The sequence below is a fragment of the Octopus bimaculoides genome, chromosome 6 (genome assembly GCF_046866305.1).
Source record: "Octopus bimaculoides isolate indiv1 chromosome 6, ASM4686630v1, whole genome shotgun sequence".
Classification (NCBI taxonomy): Eukaryota; Metazoa; Mollusca; class Cephalopoda; order Octopoda; family Octopodidae; genus Octopus; species Octopus bimaculoides.
Window position 1 is genome coordinate 107,072,481 of NC_142933.1, and position 25,052 is coordinate 107,097,532.

The following is a 25,052-nucleotide window of genomic DNA, read 5'->3' on the forward strand; positions in this document are numbered from 1 at the left end:
ACTTGTTTTTTTTTGGGGGGGGGGATTTACTATATATATATATATATATATATATATATATATATATATATATATATATATATATATATATATATATAATCTAAATGAGGTTTTCCAGTTGTCATTTCTAATTGAACATTCAAGCACACGCCTCAACCATAAAGCTAGTTTTTATTCATTGCGACTCAAGTCTCTTTTTCATTTGCTCGTTCTCTACTGTTCTATTCAATTATTTTCATTAAAATATCTTTATTCATCGCAAAACAATTTCCCTCTCTCGTTCTCCACTGCTTCTGTTCAATTGTTTTCTTTAAAAATAATTGATAACAAAGTTTTTTTTTTTCTTTGAGATACATTAAGAGCATTTGTGAAAATTTTTATACGATATCTATCAAATCAAAACTGTTATGCAGATATTGTCTGATAGCTACACAAAACCCCGACGGAGTGCCAGTCAGTCAGTCAGTCATAGCAGTTGTGCTTAAAATATCCAGTCTGCTTTCCATCATGGAATTCTGCAGATAAGTTTTGGCAATTCACAGCTTGAAAATACTGCAATCACAGCGCTGCACTGCTTACAGGCAGCATTGCAGAAACGTGAAGCATTTTGAATACTTCAAAGAAGGCTCCTTTGTCGAAATGTAAAACTCAGCTACTTCGGTCAGTGAGTTTGGAATGTGTGGTTTCTGCCCAATGTAACACTTTACACTGTGACTCTCTGTTCATCAAAATTCAGCCGATATGTATCGACCGTCAAATTGCCAAAAGATGAAAGCTGGGGGGTCTCATGTAAATGTAGGACACAGCCTCCGGTTACAAAAAAAAAAAAAAAATCACTTTGAGATAAAATTGAAGAACGAGAAATATCGCATTATGCGTCAAAGCCTTGAGTTGGTACTCTGTCGGTTATAACGATGAGGTTCCAGTTGAATCGATCAACGGAACAGCTTGCTTGTGAAGTTAACGTGTAAGTGGCTGAGCACTCCACAGACACGTGTACCCTTAACGTAGTCCTCGAGGAGGTTCAGCGTGATACAGAGTGTGACATGGTTGACCCTTTGGAATAAAGGTACAACTCGTTTTTGCCAACTGAGTGAACTGGAGAAACGGGACACAACATGCCACCGGGAACTGAACTCACAACCTTACCATCGTCAGCCGAATGCCCTAACCACTAAGACACGTGCCTTCAAAGCCTTTAGCTACAATAAGAAATTTCCCTATGGAGATGTGAACTCCGGAGTTTTAAAGATTTCGCTAAAACTTCTAACCATAGACCTTTCGGCATGAAAAGTAAACTTTCCTTTTTGTCTGTCAACGCCTATCAAAAGCAGACGTCAAAGATGATTGTCAATAGATGTTATAACAGATTTTAGGGATATAACCAAAATTAATTCTGGTCAATATTACCAAATATAGCAAAGTGGCAAGCTAGCAGAAACGTTAGCACACCAGGCAAAATGCTTAGCGGCGTTTCGTTCATCCTTACGTTCTGAGTTCAAATTCCGTCGAGGTCGACTTTGTCTTTCATCTTTCTAGAGTCAGTTAAAATAAGTATCGGTTGAGGACTGTGATCGATGAATTCGACTTAGTTCCTCCCCCGACCTTGTTGGCCTTGTGCCAAAATTTGAAACTAATATCAAATATAATAATATTAATTGATAGTGGTAATTGTCTCTGGTCAACACTATCAAATATATAGTTATAATATACGCCAGAGTTTTTTTGTTTTGACTTTCAAACTTGAACATTCTAGGTCCGAATTCGAGGAAGGCTATCAGCTATAAGGTTAGCTAAATGATGCTGTGGAGAAATGAAAACAGATACAATAATAATAATAATAATGTTAATAATAATAACAACAAGAACAACAACAACAAAAGCACTAAGGGAGCGCAAACCTCCGCCAAGGTATCACCAATGTCCTTATTTCTTTAATTAGGGTCAAGGCCTCAATAGAGAAGGGATAACACATAAATAGACAAAACAATACATTGGGGTACATAAAAAACACATATCGGATGAATTATGGATAAAATGAAAATGAAAATGTAGTGGCTTACCTACCCCCCCCCCCCCCATAAGCAGGTAGTTCCATTTTACTGTCTTTAAATGAACAGTTCATATCGGTCTTGTATCTGTTGGTTTATAACATATACTCTGTCAGCTCTTCGAAGGCCACCACCGGCGCCAATTCGTCGTAACCAATTTGTATTCCTGTCATCTCTATTCTTTCACCAAACAACTCCTTCAATTTCTCTCCTCTTTCTTTTCCCACCAAAAACCGCTTTAAATCCTTCGTTATACTCTTTGGCCGCTAATTTCACTCTGATAACGTTCTTCATCTTGGCAATTCTCTTCTCTATCTCTACACTTTTTGGGTATTGCGCCATTGTTCTTCAGTTTTTCTCCTTCTCTTCTCTCCTATCCCCTCCTCCGCCACTGGCATTTCTGTCTCTGTCTGTCCCTCATTCTGTGTTGCTGTCAAATCTCTTTCATTTTTTTTTCTCTTCTGTACTCTTTCCTCTTTACTTGTTGATGATCTCTGCGTTCGTTCCTCACTTACTTTTGTAGACTTCTCATCTTTTTCTCTTCTCATCCGTGTTCTCTTGTTTCTCACCCTGCTTCTCCTCTCCACTTGCCTTTCTTTTCTTCCTCTTCCAAGTAAAAATTTCAGCCCAATGATACTAAAATAAGAGCATGTAGTGAAACTACCTATCGCCATTAGATACAAAACTACTATCGCCATTACATACAATCTTCTTATTTAAATATAAATAAATGCGAGCGTAGTAGAGAACCCATTCCTTGTCATCACGTGACTGATTATTATTCGAATCGGCAACTTCTTCGAACCGTTCCCGCCAGAACGCAAACTGACCAATCACAGCCCCTAATAAGGTCACGTGATAGAGTAAAATTCTATCACCGTCTTGGAGCCCTCTTAACGCTATAAATAGATCAACTCATACCCAACAAATTTGTCTCGGTCCAGTTTCTCTTTGAGAACTGTTCCGTGTACCACACGACAGCAGCAGCAGTTCCAGCGACCACTTCAACAGCTTCGTCCAGCCAACGATGACCACCGCCGTCGCCACATCAGCAACAAGAGTCTACGACTACTATCCAGCATCATCGTCATGACCAACACGATTCTACGATTACTACTACCGAGCATCAATTTCCACCAGCGTCAACACGACTTACTATGTACACCACACCAAACTACCGCGGCACATCTCTCTCTTCGATTCTGTTAGGTGACTCAGCTTCACCACGGTAAATAAACAGACAAGAGTTCTTAAACAGACAAGAAATTCTCAGCCAGCGACGAACATCTGTATAACAAGAAACACGACCCGGCATCGATGCCACGACATCACAACTAGTGATCAGCACTGCCACACTCAGCCAACTCACTTTCACATACAGAACTTTTCCTATAGTGTACACAAGAACTGGTATATAATTGCTCACGTGTTATTGACTCTCTTTCTATCTGCTGTAAACACTCATACACACATGTATCACTCACATACACACTTTTCTTTGTATGACGGCCTGTCTTTGATAATGTTCTTATATGTCGCATTCACACTCACACACAGACATACATCTTTAACGCTACAATAAATATCTCTGTTATTCATCTAATACGGTTGTGGTCTTTCATTACTGGTCATCTATGTTATCGTCGTATAACATATCATCTATATCATCATTTGATATATATATTTTGTGTTCGACCGTGTGACGCGTTTAAATAAAAGGAGACCTGTTTTTCCATTCGTCACCATTTCTCCTTTTTGAGTTCGCACGGTCGTCCCTTACAAGTAATAATAAAGCTGATGTGAAGAACACGGCGGTGCATCAGCATGGCCGCAGCTTTAAGCTGAAACTATAAACAACAAACAAATGCATTGTGCGTGTGTTTATTTGGCAATAATAATAATAATAATAATAATAATAATAATAATAATAATAATAATAATAATAATAATAATAATAATAATAATAACTATTCCGAAATATAGCAATGTGTGTGTGTGTGTGTTTGAGGGGTTTGAATGAACAACTGAATCATCTCCGCTAAACACATTAAGGAGTTATTACTCGGGATGGGGCGAATCACTTATTTCTTAATTGAGCCATTTCATGACAGAAACGGCAGACAGACAGACAAGAAACTATATCGATGTTTTTGTAAAACTTGTGTGGATTATTTCGTCGATTGTCAACTGCGGTCGTTTAGCAAACAGTTCTTTACGATTTCCTTTTTTCTTTTCTTTTTTTCTTTGCCTTTGTTTAAGAATCAATATGATTGCCGCTGCTTAAGGAAACTTCGATGGAAGCTAGTCTGATTCAGAAAACTAAAACAAAAGAAGACAATTGCAAAACCTTGTTCACAACAGGCAAGCAGATAGCAGAATCTGTTGGCTTAGGGTTTAGAATAACAAAACTTGTGCGCATCACATTTCCCATCAATCCGTCATGTACGACGTGATGTCAAACATGATCGGGCAAGACTGTTGGACCAACACTCATTCAAACCATGAAAGTACGACAAATACAACAATTTCCCGGACATTAATGATGTGAAACCTCTAATAATTTGTACAAATGTACAGATACCTGTATTTCATATAATTATTGAAGTAAATTTTATATTTAAAGAAGTATTAGAGCAAAGCAGTGTTTAGGTATGAGCACAATTTAGGTTAGTTAAAATATGCTTGTCAGAAATTTCAACTGCTAAAAGCAAATACACTGCACTTACCGAAGAGAAAAAAATCTCTCTGATGGTAGAAGGTGTGAAAACACCAGTTACGGGGACGTAAACACACCTGCATCGGTTGTCAAGCGATGGTGGGGGAACAAACACAGACACACAAACATACACACACGCACATATATCCACACACACACGCACGCATACACACACACACACAACACACACACACACACACACACACATATATTTATATATATGCGACTGGCTTCTTTCAGTTTCCGTCTACTAATTCCACTCACAAGGCTTTGGTCGGCCCGAGGCTATAGTAGAAGACATTTGGCCAAAGTTCCACGCAGTGGAACTGAATCCGGAACCATGTGGTTGGTAAGCAAGCCACTTACCACACAGCCACTCCTGCGCCTATGTGCACATCTACTCTAGTTCTGATCGGGTTGAACTCCGATCATCATCAGGTTATGTTTGTAGTGAAACTACCTATCGCCATTAGATACAAAACTACTATCGCCATTACATACAATCTTCTCATTTAAATATAAATAAATGCGAGCGTAGTAGAGAACCCATTCCTTGTCATCACGTGACTGATTATTATTCGAATCGGCAACTTCTTCGAGCCGTTCCCGCCAGAACGCAAACTGACCAATCACAGCCCCTAATAAGGTCACGTGATAGAGTAAAATTCTATCACCGTCTTGGAGCCCTCTTAACGCTATAAATAGATCAACTCATACCCAACAAATTTGTCTCGGTCCAGTTTCTCTTTGAGAACTGTTCCGTGTACCACACGACAGCAGCAGCAGTTCCAGCGACCACTTCAACAGCTTCGTCCAGCCAACGATGACCACCACCGTCGCCACATCAGCAACAAGAGTCTACGACTACTATCCAGCATCATCGTCATGACCAACACGATTCTACGATTACTACTACCGAGCATCAATTTCCACCAGCGTCAACACGACTTACTATGTACACCACACCAAACTAACGCGGCACATCTCTCTCTTCGATTCTGTTAGGTGACTCAGCTTCACCACGGTAAATAAACAGACAAGAGTTCTTAAACAGACAAGAAATTCTCAGCCAGCGACGAACATCTGTATAACAAGAAACACGACCCGGCATCGATGCCACGACATCACAACTAGTGATCAGCACTGCCACACTCAGCCAACTCACTTTCACATACAGAACTTTTCCTATAGTGTACACAAGAACTGGTATATAATTGCTCACGTGTTATTGACTCTCTTTCTATCTGCTGTAAACACTCATACACACATGTATCACTCACATACACACTTTTCTTTGTATGACGGCCTGTCTTTGATAATGTTCTTATATGTCGCATTCACACTCACACACAGACATACATCTTTAACGCTACAATAAATATCTCTGTTATTCATCTAATACGGTTGTGGTCTTTCATTACTGGTCATCTATGTTATCGTCGTATAACATATCATCTATATCATCATTTGATATATATATTTTGTGTTCGACCGTGTGACGCGTTTAAATAAAAGGAGTCCTGTTTTTCCATTCGTCACCATTTCTCCTTTTTGAGTTCGCACGGTCGTCCCTTACACGTTTATTTATTTATTTATTTATTTATTTGTGTTTGTTCATATTTGAGTCGGTTCTCTCGAAAGAATTTGGATCTGATTTCCAACCCGAGGATAACTTATGGTTTCTTCGTCTCTTACTCTCACTCGTCTCAGATGGTTTACGAAAGATTATGGCCGATGCCCTCTTCCCTGTTGTGACTGGTGGATCTCAGTCGTTGTTCGACGATGAAGATTCGATTGTTCATTCAACTGAATTATCTGCTTCCGAATTAACGCGTAGGCAGCTGAGTATTCCGCCGACATGTGTACCTTTAATGTGACTCTCAGACAGGTTCAACATGACACAGTGTGCGTGAGAATGCTATACCTTTTCAATTACCGGAACAATCCATCCAGTGGTCTTCCATACAGATTCCAGATGCTAAATTTCATTCTGGAGGTATTGGTCATTTGCCCAAGATGCTACGCAGTGGGATCGAACCCGGCGCCTGTTTACTATTAGGTGGAATTGATCACGGAGAAAAATAAACTATCGATTCTCTTTCGGTATCCAAAATGAAAATGAGCCCCGCTTTAGAATTTCTACAGACAATAGCTTATAATCATAAAGGTTTGGAATAGAAAGCATACAAACACATACACACACACCACCACCACCACCACCACCACCAACAACAACAACAACAACAAAGCGCGCTGAACAAAGTACCAGTAATTACTTAGGTTCGTCTTCTGCGCCAAAAGTTCAAATCCCACTGTGTTCGACTTCGTCTTTTATATCTATCCAGAATAGATAAAATAAGTACCAGACATGTAATGGGGTCGTTTTTATTGATAATATACTTTTCCCTTACAAATCGCACCACTGTATACGAAACATATGAGCTAAGAGAAGGCATATTCTTTTTCTACTCTAGGCACAAGTCCCGAAATTTTGGCGGGAGAGGGCCAGTCGATTAGTTCAACCACAGTACGCAACTGGTACTTAATTTATCGACCCCGAAAGGATGAAAGGCAAAGTCGGCCTCAGCAGGATTTGAACTCAGAACGTAAAGACAGACGTAATACCGCTAAGCATTTCGCCCGGCGTGCTAACGTTTCTTATTTCTTTATTGCCCACAAGGAGCTAAACATAGAGGGGACAAACAAGAAAAGACAAAGGGGTTAAGTCGATTACATCGACCCCAGTGCGTAACTGGTACTCTTTCCCCCATGATTTATCCTCTGTTGTGACCGTTTTCAAAAAGCTTACATAGATACGACGGGCTTCTTTCAGTTTCCGTCTCCCAAATCCACTCACAAGATTTTGGTCGGCCCCGAGGCTATACTAGAAGACATCTGCCCAAGGTGCCACGCAGCGGGACTGAACCTGGAACCATGTGGTTGGTAAGCAACCTTCTTACCACACAACCATGCCTGCGACTATGTATGTATCCTTTCTTTCATCTTTTCCCTGTTTCACTCATTTAGATGTGACCATGCTGGGGCACTGTCTTGAAGAATTTTAGTCCTATGAATCGAGCTGTGTGTGTATATGTGTGTATGTGTGTTACTTATCCTACCGTTATATTTTTCCGAAACGCTAAGTTACTGGACGTAAACACACTAACACCGGTTGTCAAGCGGTGGTGGGGCACAAATACACACACACACACATTTACGACGAGCTGCTTTCAGTTTCTGTCTACTAAATCCACTTACAAAGTTTTGACCGGCCCGAGGCTGTAGTAGACGACACATGCCCTAGGTGTCACGTAGTGGGACTGAACCCGGAACCGTGTGGTTGGGAAACGTCTTACCACACAGCCACGCCTGCGCCTACACACACACACATCTGGAGGTGCCTGTTAATGTGTGTGTGTACGCGCGCACGTATGTCTATGTGCGCGTGTGTGTGTATATGTGTGTATGTGTGTTTATATTGCGTCTCTTTATATCCCTCCTTAAGCTAGCGATTCGACAAATAGTATCGTCAAAGTAAGTACCAGATCGAAATGAATACTGCAGTCGGTCAGGAGGCGGTACTCAGCGTAGCTACATTTCAGTGATCGACACCATTAAACAGGAAAGTAATAAAAAGAGTGAATAAATGAATAAATATATAAACACACTCTGTTATGTCTGCATTTAACAATGGTTTCTGCAGTGTTAAACGAACTGAAGATAAATTTCCATTTGAGCAGATCGCTTGTTCAATGCAGGTAATTTTCTTAGAATAGCCAGGTATCTGTTCTCTAGGGCCAGGGCTTCTATATATTCTGCATATAGACACACACCAGAACACCTGGATTTAGACTCCTGATACTCAAAAATATCTTATCGATTCAGCCTTTTCGTTCTGACGACTGTCCTTCCCCCCACACCCTCAGGCTGTGTCTCGTAGTATTTTCTGTTGTAAGAGTCAACACTAAAAGGCTTCGTTTCCATGCAGTGTATCCAAGGCAAGCCAGACGTCTCTAAGGGAGGTGGCGTGGAACTTAGTATACAAGCTGATGAAACATACGTCACTTTCGCAGTTAGGTAGATTGGGCCAGTAAAAGTTGTGCTTTGGCTGCCGGCACACAGAGATGTTACTGACTCAAGCCTTCGATAAATATCTCCAACTGATTACCCCCAACAACCTTTCTTACAGAATATGGTTTATCAAATATCTATACTGAATAACAATTTGTACTTATTTTACTTGACTGTCATCAAATTACGCCGACATTTTTTTACTCAGCATTCCATTTATGAGCACAAGGCTACACAATAGAATAAAAAAGTAAAAATGAGATTACAGGACATTCATGCTTTTCTCAACTACATTTGTAATTGCTTATGATCGAAACTACATGGACACAGTTCACCAGGAAAAAAAAAGTTATGGAAACTACTCGACGAGTAGTGTTATTAAATAGCTATGTGAATTTTATTGCACACGCATTAAAATTTTATTAAAATACCGAGGTCTGTGAATTGCTTCTGTTAATCAGCGCTACTTTAATTAGATTGACATATTTTAGTAGCAGACAGGAAATAAACGCTGTTTATGCTACACTATTTCACTTTGGCAGTTGTCTTTATTATTCTATAAGATCTCGATTAAGTCATATTTCGCATACAGTAATATCTCTTGTATTGTTTCAAGTGACGATCAAATTTTGATAGGTGATTGATAATGACTTAATATCGAACTAAATTATTGTTTTTAACTACGACACAATGTCTGAAATTCGGTGCGGGGGGGGGGGGAAGAGTTCATCGATTGGCTAGTATTTCATTTAAGCTACCCTCGAAAGGATGAAAGGTAAAGTTGACCTCAGCAACATTTTGAAATAACAACACTTATTCTTTTAAAATAAAATTTTCGTATGTTGACTTGGAGCGCCTTTCAAAATGAACAAGAGAGAACTTCAAAAATTAGATCATGTATTGTGATGATCGGTATGAAATTAACTTGTAGTAAGGTCAGGCAGTCACAGGCAACAGCTGGTCTTGAATTGAACTAAAGCTCCTGAGAATATATAATAAACATAATTGTCCAAATATTTTTGAAAAGATTAGTCACCACATATCGCATACACTTTCCCTATTGGCTTATAAATATAGAGCGCGGCAATCAAAATAAAAAAGAAAAAATTTCAAATCCCTTCATAGAGAGAAAGGGAAGCTAGAATTAGGGGTAACGTAACAGCCTTCAGCTAAATACAACCCTTTTTTAAAAGGCTCCCTTCCAGACATGTGGTCGTTGCTTTAAATGCTTAGCGCATTAATACTACGCCTGCGAAATATATAGTCCTCTGTATTTCGATGACAAGTTGACAAAAAAATAAGCGTCAAACGGTATAAGAAATATATCTTTAGCTTATCTAACGATTTTTTTGTAATTCTCAGCAAAATAAACTTGATGTTATATTCGATTTTATGATGTGAAGTGTGAAAGCTAGTTTGCGCGCACAAAGAGAGAGAGAGAAAGAAAAAGAGTAAGAGAAGAGTGATCTAGAGGAAGAAATAGTAAGAGAGAAATAGTGAGGTAGATAGAAAGATAAAGAGAGAGAGAGAGAGAGAGAGAGAGGGGGGACTGTAAGAAGAGAAAGAGAGCCCGCGACTCAGAAGTTGTATGTAAAGCTGTTGTGTTGTTGTGTTAGGCGCATATTTGGAATCTAGCTGTGCACTTCATCCTGTTCTTTCTAAGGAATATATTTAAGCTTACAACCACGTAAGTTACAACTAATTAAACTTGATTTGATTTAGGAATTTTTTTGTTGTCTTGAAATCATCGTTTAATGATGAATGTTAGATATATACACCGAGAGATTACTACATTCTTCTGTCTCTACTATATATTTGCCAAAATTTTCAATATTATTATGTTTATCTCTTTCTGTCTCTAGCTATCTTTCACATTTTTGCTTTCTGTGTTTATACATCTGCTCTATTATTTTAAAACGGTTGATCATATCGATGGAGTAAGATGTTTGACTTTCCAATGTTAAAAATAAAAACCCCTCAAGAAATAAGAAACCATATACACATAACGCACATTCAAATATTTTAAACTCTTTCCTCTGGAGGACACACATACATACATACACATGTACAAAGTTCACTAGATCGCCCGAATATTTCATAGAGACAGCTATGATTAATTATTATTTCACAGTCTCTTATATTTTCTTTTGTCAAAAAAACCTGTCTATCATTATTAGTATATAGAGATGTAGTTGGGCCGCCTTAGGGTAGTTTTCATGTTCTCTTTTCTCTCATACAGTCCTCTTTAATCTTTCCCTGCTTAATCTCCCTTCTCTATTTCTTTAACTCTCTATCATCCGTCCTCCAATTCCTACTTATATCTCTCTCATTTACTCTGCCTTTATTACTTCCCGGCTTCCTCAACGGTAGCCGACAGTTTCTATTACAGCCGTGGCCATATTTACATTTCTTACCTTACTTTACTAAAGAGTTCTCTTACCCCCCATCTCATTCATTCTCTCACCCTTTCTCATCGCTCACCTCCTCTCATTCATTCTCTCACCCTTTCTCATCGCTCACCTCCTCTCATTCATTCTCTCACCCTTTCTCATCGCTCACCTCCTCTCATTCATTCTCTCACCCTTTCTCATCGCTCACCCCTCTTATTCATTGTTTCACCCTTTCTCATCGCTCACCCCCTTTATTGACTTACTTTCACTCTCTCTGTGCCTCTCATCTATTTCTATCTACTACTCTCCCACTCTTTCCGTTCATTCATTTTCCATCTCCCACTCTTCCCCTTCAATTCTTTTCATTCACTTACTCCCTCATAATATTTCTCCTCCCCCTTTCTTCTTTCTCTCCTCTTACTTTATATACTGTCATTGCTACCACCTTTATCACTATTACTACTTCTACCACCACCACAATTACCTAACTACCAACCTACCTATCTATCTCTCTATCTATTAAAAAAAAAAATATTTTACCCAATTTATATCTCTACATATCCAGGTCTGCACCTTTAACACAAACAAAACAGTTTCTTTTTTTGTCGCCGTCTGCCACTGGTGTCACACCACACACACAATGTTGAAATTTCTGAAGAAAAACCATTCGAAGGATAGTGAAGAACGAGAGCGATTGAAAAAGGAACTGTTTGGATTTACGCGGGTAAGAAATTTTGTTATTGTTGTTAATGTTTTGTCCTCGTCGCTCTCCCTTGGTCCTCAACTTGGAATTTTGCAGAGGCTATCTGGTTTATAATTGCATGTCTAGTTGTCTGTTGATGTACATACATACATTGATGGCATGCACTGCTCTCTCACTCAATAATATATATATATTTTATGCGGCTACATTACTGTATATATTTATCTGACAATACTTACATACATATGTGTATGTATGTACATACCTTACTATGTGTATATCCACATTATTGTGTATGCATATATTCATATTATTACGTGTGTATATTTACATATCACTTTGTGTATATATATATATATATATATATATATATAAATGTTTGTATGTATGCACATATATCAAAGTTTATATGCACACAAATCAGTGTTTGTATATGTGTGTGTATATATATATGTATTTATGCATACACGTCAATATGTTGTGTATATGCACCACATCAATACGCATGATATATATACACATTAATATGTACACATCGATACGTATAATCATTCACATCAGTCTGCCTATGTGTATATATATATATATATATATATATATATATATATATATACATACAGACACACATCAGTATGTGTGTAAGCACAAATGTACTGTATTTAGATGTATGGGTATATATATCAAAATGTATGTAAACTAAGTGTGTGTATAGGTTGTCGTTTTCGTTGTTGGTCGGTGGAGGCCATCTTGAAGTAGTTGTCTGGATGAGTCAGAGAACAAGCCTTTTCTTCCTTTCACTTAGGTAGGTAGGTGTATATACACACACACACACACACACACACACACACATAGGTATGTATGTGTGTAGAATAGGTTACTAGTAAGTTAGAGGGGAGATAGCATTTACTTCCCACTCTCTGATTTACTTGTTAATTACTCTTTATGTCGAATATATTTCATTTGTGTGTGTATAACCTATACATATATTTATATATTTATTTACTGACACACCTTAGTCTTTCATTAAGAAATCTTGTCAATCACTAAAAACTAATCCGGTAATAATAGTATAAGTGGAAAAAAAAAATATTTCTTTCAGAATTGTTCTCGTCGCTAGGGGGGAAAAAAAAACAACTTTTTTATATTAAGTTCGATTAAGCTATTTTGAGGCACTTAATTTTTTTAAATAGGTTCCACTATGAAGATGTTAAAATATAAAAGGCAATAGTTTAAGCACCTGTCTCTGTCTTTTATTGTAAGGTGATGCGTGTCGGAAAAGCCTTATTCGATATTAGTAATTGCAAATAAATAAAACTTGGAGGCAATACAGATGTTTAAGAGAAAAAAAGAAATACTGTCATTGTATAATCGAGGGTGTGTGGACTCAGTATAGATCTGGGAAAGCTTTTAGTTCAAATGAGGATCTTAATACACAACTTTACATTAGTACGATAACTAGAGGCCCTAACAGGAGAACTCGTCCGCTTCACGGGTCTTATATATATATATGTGTGTGTGTGTGTGTATCCATTTAATGTTGACTGGAAAGAAAGAAAACATTCGATACTGTATTAGAGATTAATATTTTAGTCTGTCTCCAGTCGTAACTTGCCTCGGAGATTCTGTGCACCCGTGGGCCAAAATTCAGAGTAGCTAGACACTGACCCGACCAAAATAGTATTTATGATCTCCATTTTTCCTGTGTTTTTTTTTTGCAGATCCCTTGCTAGGTGTTTCGGGGTCCTCAAGCGTCTGGAGAATTATTTTCTCTGTCCCTTTAAACTTGTAGTATTTTGTCTGTTTTCACTTGCTACCTGTTGGTTGGGTTTCGTGCCTTGGTCTATACCGGCTGCTGCTAGTTGTAGTACATTGCAGTCCTCTTACTTCTCCCCGCTTCCAGCTACTGTCAAAACAGAAATTAATACGCCACCGCCGCCATCATCTTATACTACTCGTATATCAGCAACCAGTTTGTTACATGAATGGAAAATTGTGTTTGTGTGTGTGTATATTTTCACTCCTATGCGAGCCAGTGAGGAAGACACTACCACACGGTTGCGCGAACTGCTAGAAATAGCAGTCAAATCTCATTCTGATCGCATCCAACGATCTTCAATGATACATTGGACATTGTTGATGATCCTTGCTCTACAAAAGTACCCCCCCCCCCAAAAAAAAACATGTTTAGTCACTGTTAGGAAACCTTTGATATTGGGTTTTAAGATTGTAAACCAGTCTAGGAGAGTCTCTGTTGTCGTTGACCTTGCTAGAAATGGCAGCCAGATTTCTCTCCAATTGCACTCCAATGAAGAGCACATTCGATATATTTAGTTGCAATGTTTGAAAAGAAAAAAAAAAGAAAAATTACAGTGGTCACGACTGGAATTCTTTTGGTCATGAGTCTGTTCGGTGAAAATTGATCTGCGGTTAAACTCCTTTAGATTATAATAAACATTATTATGATTGTCATCTGTTGTGTTCGATAATAATCAAAATAACTTAAGGCGCAGGCGTGGCTGTGTGGGTAAGGCGCTGGCTTTCCTAATCATGTGGTCTTAGGTTCAGTCCCTCTGCGCGGCACATTGGTCAAGTGTCTTTGGGTCACGCCAACCCAAGCCTTGCGAGTGGATTTTCAGATGGAAACTGAAGTCCGTCGTATATATATGTGTGTGTATTATGTATGTGTTCCTGTGTTGTCTCCCACCACTGTTTGATAGCCATTGTTGGTTTGTTTACGTTCCCCTAAGTAGTTCAGCGAAAGAGACCAGCAGAATAAGTATCAGACTTTAAAATATAAGCTTTGGAGTTCAAGGCGGGGGCAATCCAGCCATCATTTTTTTTTTTTTTTTCTAAAACACAAAATCTTGGTGCATCTTAGTAAAAAAAAATATTCTTTTCTACTCTATGCGCAAGGCCCGAAATTTTGGGGGAGGGGCCCAGTCGATTAGATCGACCCCACTATTCAACTGATACTTAATTTATCGACCCTGAAAACATGAAAGGTAAAGTCGACCTCGTCGGAATTTGAACTCAGAATGTAAAAAGAATAATGACCAGCCAATACTCAGCTATAACGCCCCTATGCAGTCGCTTGAGCGGGTAGAAATAGCAGCCAAATCTTCAAATCCGACCTGGTTGTCTTACATGCAGAAAGGCATTGGTTTACGAAGTTCTTGGAAAAAGACAGGATGGTCACAGCTGGAACGCGTTAATTGCTTCGGCGCTAAACTACAATTTTGGCTGATATAATCGTTGTTTAAAGCTTGAGTCTGGAAAAAAAATTAATAAGTAATAAGACATTATGTTGTTTAACCCCAGGTCAACGCCGATCAAGCAGATATGATCAGACGTTCCGGATGTGACAACTCCGTCTTTTCAAATTACATTGTCTGGTGTGTCCTTTCCTTGTCATACCGACAACAATGTTTTCATATTTTGTCACAAGGGCACCGATTTTGGGGGCGGATGCCAGTTGATTGTATCGACCTCAGTGTTTCACTGGTACTTAATTTATCGACCCCGAAAGGATGAAAGACAAAATAGACCTTGGCGGAATTGGAACTCAGAACGTAAAGACGGACGAAACGCCGATAAGCATTTTGTCCGGCGTGCTAACGATTCCGCCAGCGCGACACCTTTTGAAATAATGAAAAAGTGTTGTAAGGAATTTAGGTCGGTGCCTAACCGTTTCTTCTGTCTGTCTGTCTGTCTGTCTGTCTCTGCCAAAGTTCTGGTGTAAAACGAAATTTCTATAACTAGTAATAATAGAATCCAAGGCTTTGACCTTTCAGTTTAGTCTTTCTTTCCGATAATTTTGTGTCAATATTTCCAGAATGATCTGTCATGTTTATGTGATGGTGGTGAATTCTGTTCTGTTCCCCTCCATCCACTTTTATAGATTGTGCCAATTATCAGAGAATCATTATTTTTGTCGTTGGTTCAATGAAGTGGGTTTTCTGCAGCACTGAAGCAGTAAAGATTTTTTTCGATCTCTAACTTTTGTTTCATTCTAAGAATCCTGTCAGTGTTTATATATAACAAAAAAAAAAACTATTATTATTATTATTATTTTTTCGATCTTCCTCTTTTATCCTACTGGAGGGTCAGTAAAATTAAAGTGCCAGTCAAGACCTGGGCTTGATACTCAACCGGCTCGAGACCACCTTTGGTTCTCCGATACAAACTTCTTTTTTAAAGTAATCGAAAATAAAACCTTCAATACAAAATTTCTAATTTCCCAAGCGGTACAAGTCTAGCAATTTTTAGGGGAGGGGTATATCGATTACACTGGGCCTCAGTGCACAACTGGTTCTTATTTGATCGACCACCACCACCAGACACGAGGCGAGCTCGGTGGAATTGGAACCCAGAACGTAAAGAAGAACGAAATGCCGGTAAGCATTGGCGTTGCTAACGATTCTACCAACTCGCCGCCTTGCGCCTGTTTGATAAAAGTTATTTTACTAAATTCTTTGTTTCGAAAATCAATTGAAACAAAAGCAGTGATTTCCAATAGAAATAGGACATCAAAAAGGTCGACGTTAAGGGTGTGGTAGTGGTGGCTAGCAGAATAGACGGCGCACCGGTTATAATACTTCGTTGTATTTAATTACGCTGCTTTATGTTCTGAGTTCGAATCGTCGCGAGGTCGACTTAGCTCCTTATCGTTCTGCGGTCGTTTATTTAAATCCTTTACGACTCGTTAAAAAGCATGGTGACTGTCATAGCCTCTCGTTGCTTTTTTTAAAAATATTTTTATATATATATTTTTTTTGTTTGCTCGGGTCAAACCCTTTAGTTTGACAATCTGTTCTGAGTTTCCTGGGCCATATTATAGTAGGGCGTATGCTTTTCAGTTTTTTTCCGTGCCGTTTCGTTATTTACAGCGATTTGAATATTAAACGAAGGTGTTTCTGTTGAGGCAAGTTTCATTGGCTACTACTGATGTGTGTGTGTGTGTATACACACACACATACATGTCTGTGTGTATATATGTACATTATATGTGTGTGTGTGTATTTGTATATTCCGGTTTGAGCCTGTTACTTGATACTCTCTCACAATATCGATTTTGTCTTCCATCCCTTTGGAATCGGTAAAATTCGTACCAATTGAGTACTTGGGTCGCTGTAATCAACTTATCCCCGCCCCTCAAAATGGTTGGCATTGTGCCTAGAGTATTTTCGTATCGTCTAAGGTATTGAGGAAGATTTTAGAAGAACCTCTGCCACTGTTAGGAACACGGAAATGTGCAGTTTTTGAGGCAAGGGTGCTATAACCGGTTTATATGGACTGGTATCTTATTTTTACCGACCGCAGAAAAAAAGAAAGAAAACCAACTGAGGATGGGATTTGAACACGAGACATCACTAAATACTGCCCGAGCGTGTTAATCACATTTGCCCTTTGGTGTGTGTGTGTGTGTGTGTGTGTATACATATATATGTATAAGGTTTTTACCGTAGCAACAGAGTCGCTTAATCTGTGAAAGATATCTCCAATTCATTTTATCTATTTCCTCTAAGTTCAAACAGACCTCTTTGTAATACATTGGCATAACTACACTTTCGTGCCCCCACCCTCCTGTTTTGTTTCTTCACGAGTTTCTGTATAAAATCAATTTTTCTTAAATATAACTGTTGAAGACATCTGTTTTCGAGTGTGTATATTACGATTGTGTTGATAGTTTTTTTTAAGGAGTTTTGGATCGTTCTCCCCTCCTCCGCACCTCCTGACTATTTCCTCATAACTTTAAAATGTATATTTTTTTTAATGATATTTAACAGAAATACGTTTCCAAAAGATTACATAATCTAAAATTTAAAAAAAAATTGAATCTGCAATCTCATGGCTGAAACAAAAAAGATTACGGAAATTGATGACAACAAAGTCGGAAGCCCATACCCCACTCCTCCGATTTAGCAATACGGTTTTAATCTACCCCCTCGAAAACATATCTCTGCAGAATTTCATTTTAAAACCTGCAGTTTTCAGTAAGTTATGAATCGGAGGATGGGGGCTCTAAACTGTACTTATGTCGCTATAAATCTCTAGGCTATGTATTTCATTTAATCGACCTTGGAAGTTTAAAAGCCTTTCGTTTTTTGATGCATGATGATTCAGATAGCATTTCCACAATGTCATTTTAACAGAATAATTATAAACCTAAACATGATTAATTAATTGCTTCTTATGTTGTAATGGCTATGTCCACCCATGGTTTTTAATTAAAGTCCTGTTTCTTACCAAGATTTTTCACCCTCTCACGCTTCTTTCTTCTCTTCTTCGTTTTCTCTGTTTTTCTCTCTGTCTGTCTGTCTCTCTCCCTCTCTGTCCCCGCCTTTCTTCGTTCTGTCTTAGTTTTTTTGTTCTTTCCATAGGTATGATGTGTTTTTGAAGTAAAATAACAGTCGGTTGATATTCATAAATTTCTGAGCCTTAGGTAGTTATAACTGAAATTATTTCAAAGAAGACTAAAAGCTTGTCTTGCAATATCCAAGCGAAGGGGAAGAGGTTGTGACATTTCTGCCTCTCCCAAGAGCTTTAATAATTTCAGGTATTTTTATGTGGAAATCGAAATTGGGTCATACAGCCACCACATTCTAGGTTAGTTCATATATTTCATCATCTTCTGTACATATCAGCCCTCAATCATTACTTCATTTCATTGAATCAGCCTAGACATACTTGTAATATTTTCAGTTCTTCACTCTCAGCATATATCAACTTCAGTGGATTCTTTATTGGCTTATGACCCATCTAATAATTATCTTTCCATGATATATATATATACAATGTGTGATAAGTAGCTTGCTTACCAACCACATGGTTCCTGGTTCATTCCCACTGTGTGGCACCTTGGACAAGTGTCTTCTACTATAGCCTCAGGCTGACAAAAGCTTTGTGAGTGGATTTGGTAGACGGAAACTGAAAGTGGCCCGTTGTATATATGTGTATATATATATGTATATATATATATATATATATATATATATATATATATATATATGTATATGTATATATATGTTTGTGTGTCTGTGTTTGTCCCCCCTCCACTATCGCTTGGCACCCAATGGTGGTGTGTTCGCGTCTCTGTAACTTAGCGGTTCGGCAAAAGAGACCGATAGAATAAGTACTAGGCTTACAAAGAATAAGTCCTGGGGTTGATTTGCTCGACTAAAGGCGGTGCTCCAGCATGGCCGCAGTCCAATGACTGAAACCAGTAAAAGAGTCAAGAGTATTTAATAGTGCATATATATATATATTTTCCAGTCATTCTGCTAAGTTGCTACCCCACACTCGCATGTCAATTAAAAAGAAACGCTAATTGTCAGTAGCTCTGCTGTTGAGGTCAAATAAGGCTGAAACATTCCTGGAGTTGTCCACACTCTAGTAAACTCATTCTCCTGGGTGCAGACTCACACAGACACACGTTTTATTTGGGATTCCTGCTCCCTTTAGATTGTCCTCATCATTAAGGTTTGCTTTAAATATATTGACTTGTTACCTCAAGTATACTCGCACTGACCTCACAAAGATTTATGCAGCATGTGTATCCTTGGGTGGCTTTTCCCAGCCATTCTCCTTTCATTGTGTGTATGTATATACATGGAGGAATGTGCATAAGTGTCTGCATATACATGTATATGTACCAGTTCTTTGGGGTTTCCTGCTTTAGTTGGGTAACTCTTGATGTGATTTTCAGTATGCATGTCTCACTCAGGGGTTCCATGTTTGGCATGGCTTTTGTATGGCTCTTCGTCTTGTCAGACCACTTTGTAGAGTCTGCTGGGCATATAGTTTAACCTACCATTGGCACCAGAAAGGACGAAGGTATTCCTCAATTCTGTATTAGTTCACTAGAATTACTGCCCTGTTACACAGGCAGCTGGTGCCACCTACTGTGGTTCTTCGTCTACATACATACATACATACATACATACATACATACATACATACATATATATATCTGTTAAAGTCTGTCATACCGGCCATGACGAAGGGAAATAGCCCTGAAACTCGAGTCACCTTTATATATATATTTATATTTATATATTTGATCCTTTATATTGAACACTCAATATTTCATCTACATTCAATACTTTCTTTCATGGTGCCATCCATTTTTATTTTATATTTTATATTGTATATTATATTATATATTGTATATTCCATATTCTATACCCCACATTAGTTCTGCAGGAATATAAATAAAACATAAAAAACAGACAGTGTTGGAACTCTTTTAAGCAAAATAATATATTCAGACATGTGCCATCAGTAATTACTTTGGGTAGGCAGTTGGTGATGTTTATGTAGTAAAACACACAAAAAATAACCAAAATGCAGGCGCATGATTGAGTTGAAGGCAGATCTATTTCTGCCTTTGTAGCACATAAAGAAAACGTGCTTGTAGGAATGTATGCAGCATGCCTACTACAACATTACTATGCGTAGCTTAAATATTGAGATTGAAAGGCAGGGGTGAATTATGCCTACCTAATCTACCAAAAAATTAAATATTTTGCATTTTATGCATAGTAATGAGAATAACTTTCACAATTTTATTGAATTTGGTGCATATTTTGCCATTAAAGGAAATGTTGCTATCAATCTATTTTATACAAGGTAAGCACTCCCGAGGCAGCGCGTCCCTGGTATATATAATGTGTGTTTGTATATATATATATACTTTTCTACTCAAGGCACAAGGCCTGAAATTTTGGGGGAGGGGGGGGCAGTCAATTAGATTGACCTCAGTATGCAGCTGATACTTAATTTATTGACCCCAAAGGGATGGAGGGCAAAGTCAACCTCGACAGAATTTGAACTTGGAACGTAAAGACAGACAAAATACTGTTAAACATTTCACCTGGCGTGCTAATGGATGATTGCCTCATCTTGTCAGATGATAACCATCTCTTCTTCAAATGATAATGAGACATCTGTACATCACTGGACCTAAGTAACAAAAGCTTATACAACCCTTTTGCCATTTTCTCTCGATTGCCATCGTCGGTTCCAGTGACAAGCATTGCAAAATGACTGCAAGTGTCATATCAGAGTATCTTTCTTCTAGAAGAGCTGCCTTCTGCACAGTTTTCTCAAAATAACAGGAACTTCCTCCACCTCTGGGAAATCTATTTAACCCATAGACTGGTGTTACTATTCTAGGTCGGAACGGACCTGGGAGTAATGGTAATTAAGGGGTGACTCCAAGCTCCCCAACAGCTCCAGAACTCCCAAACTGGAACCTCACCATCAGAGGCAGTTTAATACCATGCGTGTACAATTTATATTTTATGTTCATGTACACGTGGAAGTGGGCAGACCTTTTTGCTGTGGAAATAGTCAGACAATATGTGTGGAAAGCACATTGGGCGATGAATGATGTCATTCATGTATTTCTGCATTGTTGCACTTCATCAGTAACAAATACGGAGTCCTTCTTCAATAGCTCCATAAGAATGGTTGGTGCAGCCTAATGGCTTGCCAGTCCTCAGTCAAACTGTTCAACCCCTGCCAGCATGGAAAACGGATGTTAAATAGTGAATATATTTGTTGATGTGTGCAAAGCTTGACCAAGCTGGAATTAATTGACTCGAGTCACACAAAGTCACCCTCGATTGGATTCGAACTCAGAACATGAAAGTGTGTAATTAAATGCAGTAAAGTATTATGATAGGTGTCATATCCTTTCTGCTAGCCATCACTTCTTGAAGGCATGTGGCTTAGTGGTTAGGAGTATTTAGCTCATGCTTTTAAGGTTGTGAGTTCAATTCCCAGTGGTGCATTGTGCCCTTGAGCAAGACACTTTATTTCATGTTGCTCCAATCCACTTATCTGGCAAAAAATGAGTTGTACCTGTATTTCAAAGGAACAATCTCGTGACATTCTGTGTCACCCAGAATCTCTCTGAAAACTATGGTACATGGTCGTGCCATTGATCGGATCAACTGGAACCCTCTTTGTTGTAACTGACAGTGCACCAGGTTTTCTAGTTTTGTTAGCCACCACTACCATCGTTAATGTCAACCTTTTCGATGCCGTATTTCTGTTGAAAATCACTGCATTTGTTTTAATTAAGTTTAGAAATAATAATGAAAATATATGCATGTACAATTATATTTAACACGTTTACATAGAATTGGACGTGGGAAGACATGGGAAATGTCTATATCTAACACTCCTAGAGTGAATTTTTCTCTAGTAATAGCAATAGCCTATGACCTCAGTGAATTGAGGTCTTCTAATTCACAACTCTATTACACATGTGAGACTTTGCTGTACATAAGTATATTTAGAAGCAAAATATTTCACCTTGGCCATATTGTTGACTCTGTAGAGTTATATATGCATGTAGATTCCACTCTTATAAGTATTGAAAAATGGTTGCAATATTTTTTTAAAAAGTTAGAAAATTAATATTAGATATAAAACAGTAAAACAAAAGGAAAAAAACCCCAACAAACGTGTGTGGGTGTAAGGTGATTAGCATGCATTCTTGTTTTCCTCAAGAGCATTGAAGCAGATGAGGCAGTTTAGAATTTAGGTTTGAAGCAAAGAGCTTGACTTGCTTTCAGATATCACCTTCATACATTTCGATTTGCTTATAGTTGAAGGTAACTCAGGAACCTCTATAGGATCACTTGACTTGCTAGAAATAGCAGCAGTGATGGTACTACATAAAAAGTATTGATGATGGTGTCAATTAAAAAGTATTGGTGACGGTACCACATAAAGAGTATTGGTGACGGTACCACATAAAGAGTATTGGTGACGGTACCACATAAAGAGTATTGGTGACAGTACCACATAAAGAGTATTGGTGACGGCGCCACTTAAAGAATATGGGGGATGTTTCATTTATGAGGACGTACTCCTGTATTTATCTGAGTGTTGGGTCCTTCAGGTGTTTGGATAAAAGGCGGATGTCAAACTGACCCAGTGTGCCTCCATGTTGGTCCTTGGCATGTCGGTAGAGTATGGAGGACCGTCTTTTGTCATCATATTGGTTCAAATGTTCATTTAACCACTCTGCAGTGCTTCTAGATGTCTCACCAATGTATGTCATGTTCTTGTTTTTACACGCACACTCTTAAACAAAAATATTATCAACAGTGACTTTGATGGTTTAACTGGCTGAAACTTTGAAGTCACTGTCAGTAATATTCTTTAACCCATTGCCTGCTATGAGCCCCATTTGGGGATCTACTAAAAACAATTTCACTGCCGGTTGTTCATTGTATTTAAAGTGAATTGCTTATGTACATTGTACTTGCAGAGGTGTGTTTAACAATATTTAGTAGTTAAAGTTTGTCATTATTAGCTCTGACTAATTCCAGAGGACATTTTAGGTCTTAAATCGCAAGTTTTGAACTACAAAAATATTGACAATTTTGAAAAAGTTTTTTTTTTTTTTTTGCATTTCCCGACTATTATATCATTCATTGATATTTCATACACATTCACATTTGATATTCATCATCATCATCATCATCGTTTAACATCCGCTTTCCATGCTAGCATGGGTTGGACGATTTGACTGAGGACTGGCAAGCCAGAAGGCTGCACCAGGCTCCAATCTGATTTGGCAGAGTTTCTACAGCTGGATGCCCTTCCTAAAGCCAACCACTCCGAGAGTGTAGTGGGTGCTTATATATATATATATATATATATATATATATATATAATATAGTTAAAAAAAAAAAAAAATCTTTATTATTGCAATTGAATAGAAATGAACAAATATGCTTTTTTTCAGCGATCCCCATTTGGGACTTTATGGAAAATTTTATAATTTCCAAAATAATTCACATTTGAAGAAAATTTAAATACTATATATTATTCTAACTCCTAAGACACCTGGCAAAGCCAAAAAATACAAATAAAGAATTTGGCAGTTAATGGGTTAAGACTAATAAAATTATACTCTACAAAAGTAGAAGAGCAGTGGTTCTCAGCTATTTTTCTTGCCTATGGACACCTTTGGTTACTTGGATGTACTGTCCTTGTCATTTGATGTATATAAAGGACATCTTATTGTACTTTTGTAATAAAATATTATTAGGAATTGTATTAGAAAAATGTATTGTAGGTGTTTAAGCTATTTATTGCTTATAAATTTTAACAGCAAAATCTTACGTGGACCCCATTTGAGAAACATTGGTATAGACTAACCCAGTCATTCCCAACCTTTTCACTACCAAGGACCCCTTTTATTTAAATGAGTTTTCCCACAGGCCCCAGGATATTGAAAGGTTTTTCAGCTTATGTTCATGTCAGGAACCATTGGGACAGCCCATCAGATTAATGTAAAACTGTCTTTATTATAACTGAACATAAACAAATGTTAACTATACACACACACACACACACACACACACACACACACACACACACACACACACACACACACACACACACAGAGTAATCCCTCAACTATCACAGGTGTTAGGTTCCAAAACCCCCCACAATAGGTAAAAATCTGCGATATAGAAACAGTACTGTACTGTATATATTTTTTTAATTTTTATAATTTGTGTATATTTATTTTATTATAAATGCAAAACACCATGGAGGAATCGACTTGAATTTAAATAATAAACTGTGGTAGGTGAACCGTGACATGGTAAGGGATTACTGTATGTATATGTGTGTGTATATATATATATATATATATATATATATATATATATATATATATATATATATATATATATGAAAGAAGGTTTGAAAATGCACTTATTTTTTTTAAATATTTATTTACTTAACCGGTTTCACTTTTTTAGAAAAAGATTATCAAAAGTCTTTGAGAATAATAAAAAATGTTAAAAAACAGTTCGAGAATTAAAATGCATATATACATTCTTTGATGATAAAATATATATTTAAAGTATAAAGCTTTGTATGAACTTTGTATTGTTACATACTGATTATCACACATTCTCTGATATTAAAATGAAAATGTTAAAAACAGTGTATGAAAATACACATATGGAATAATATATATACATATTCTTATACATATTCTTTGACAATCGAATAAAGTTGAAGAGGAACTGACCTGGCTTTTTCCTCTTGTGTATATTGAGGGAATGTTTTACTGTCTTAAGAGACAG

At 37.7% G+C, this 25,052-nt stretch overlaps 1 protein-coding gene across 13 annotated transcripts in view; it reads left to right on the forward strand.

Moving 5' to 3' along the window:
- The first annotated feature begins 10,412 nt into the window (after positions 1-10,412).
- The window catches only part of LOC106880445 (lethal(2) giant larvae protein homolog 1), a 150,402-nt gene continuing 135,762 nt past the window's right edge, over positions 10,413-25,052 (forward strand). For all 13 annotated transcript variants that reach the window (XM_089354388.1, XM_089354391.1, XM_089354383.1 and 10 more), the window contains exons 1-2: positions 10,413-10,525; positions 11,794-11,952. In XM_089354388.1, coding sequence (XP_089210514.1) covers positions 11,869-11,952 — 84 coding nt within the window. In that variant the 5' untranslated portion in view covers positions 10,413-10,525; positions 11,794-11,868. The remainder of the gene's footprint in view (positions 10,526-11,793; positions 11,953-25,052) is intronic.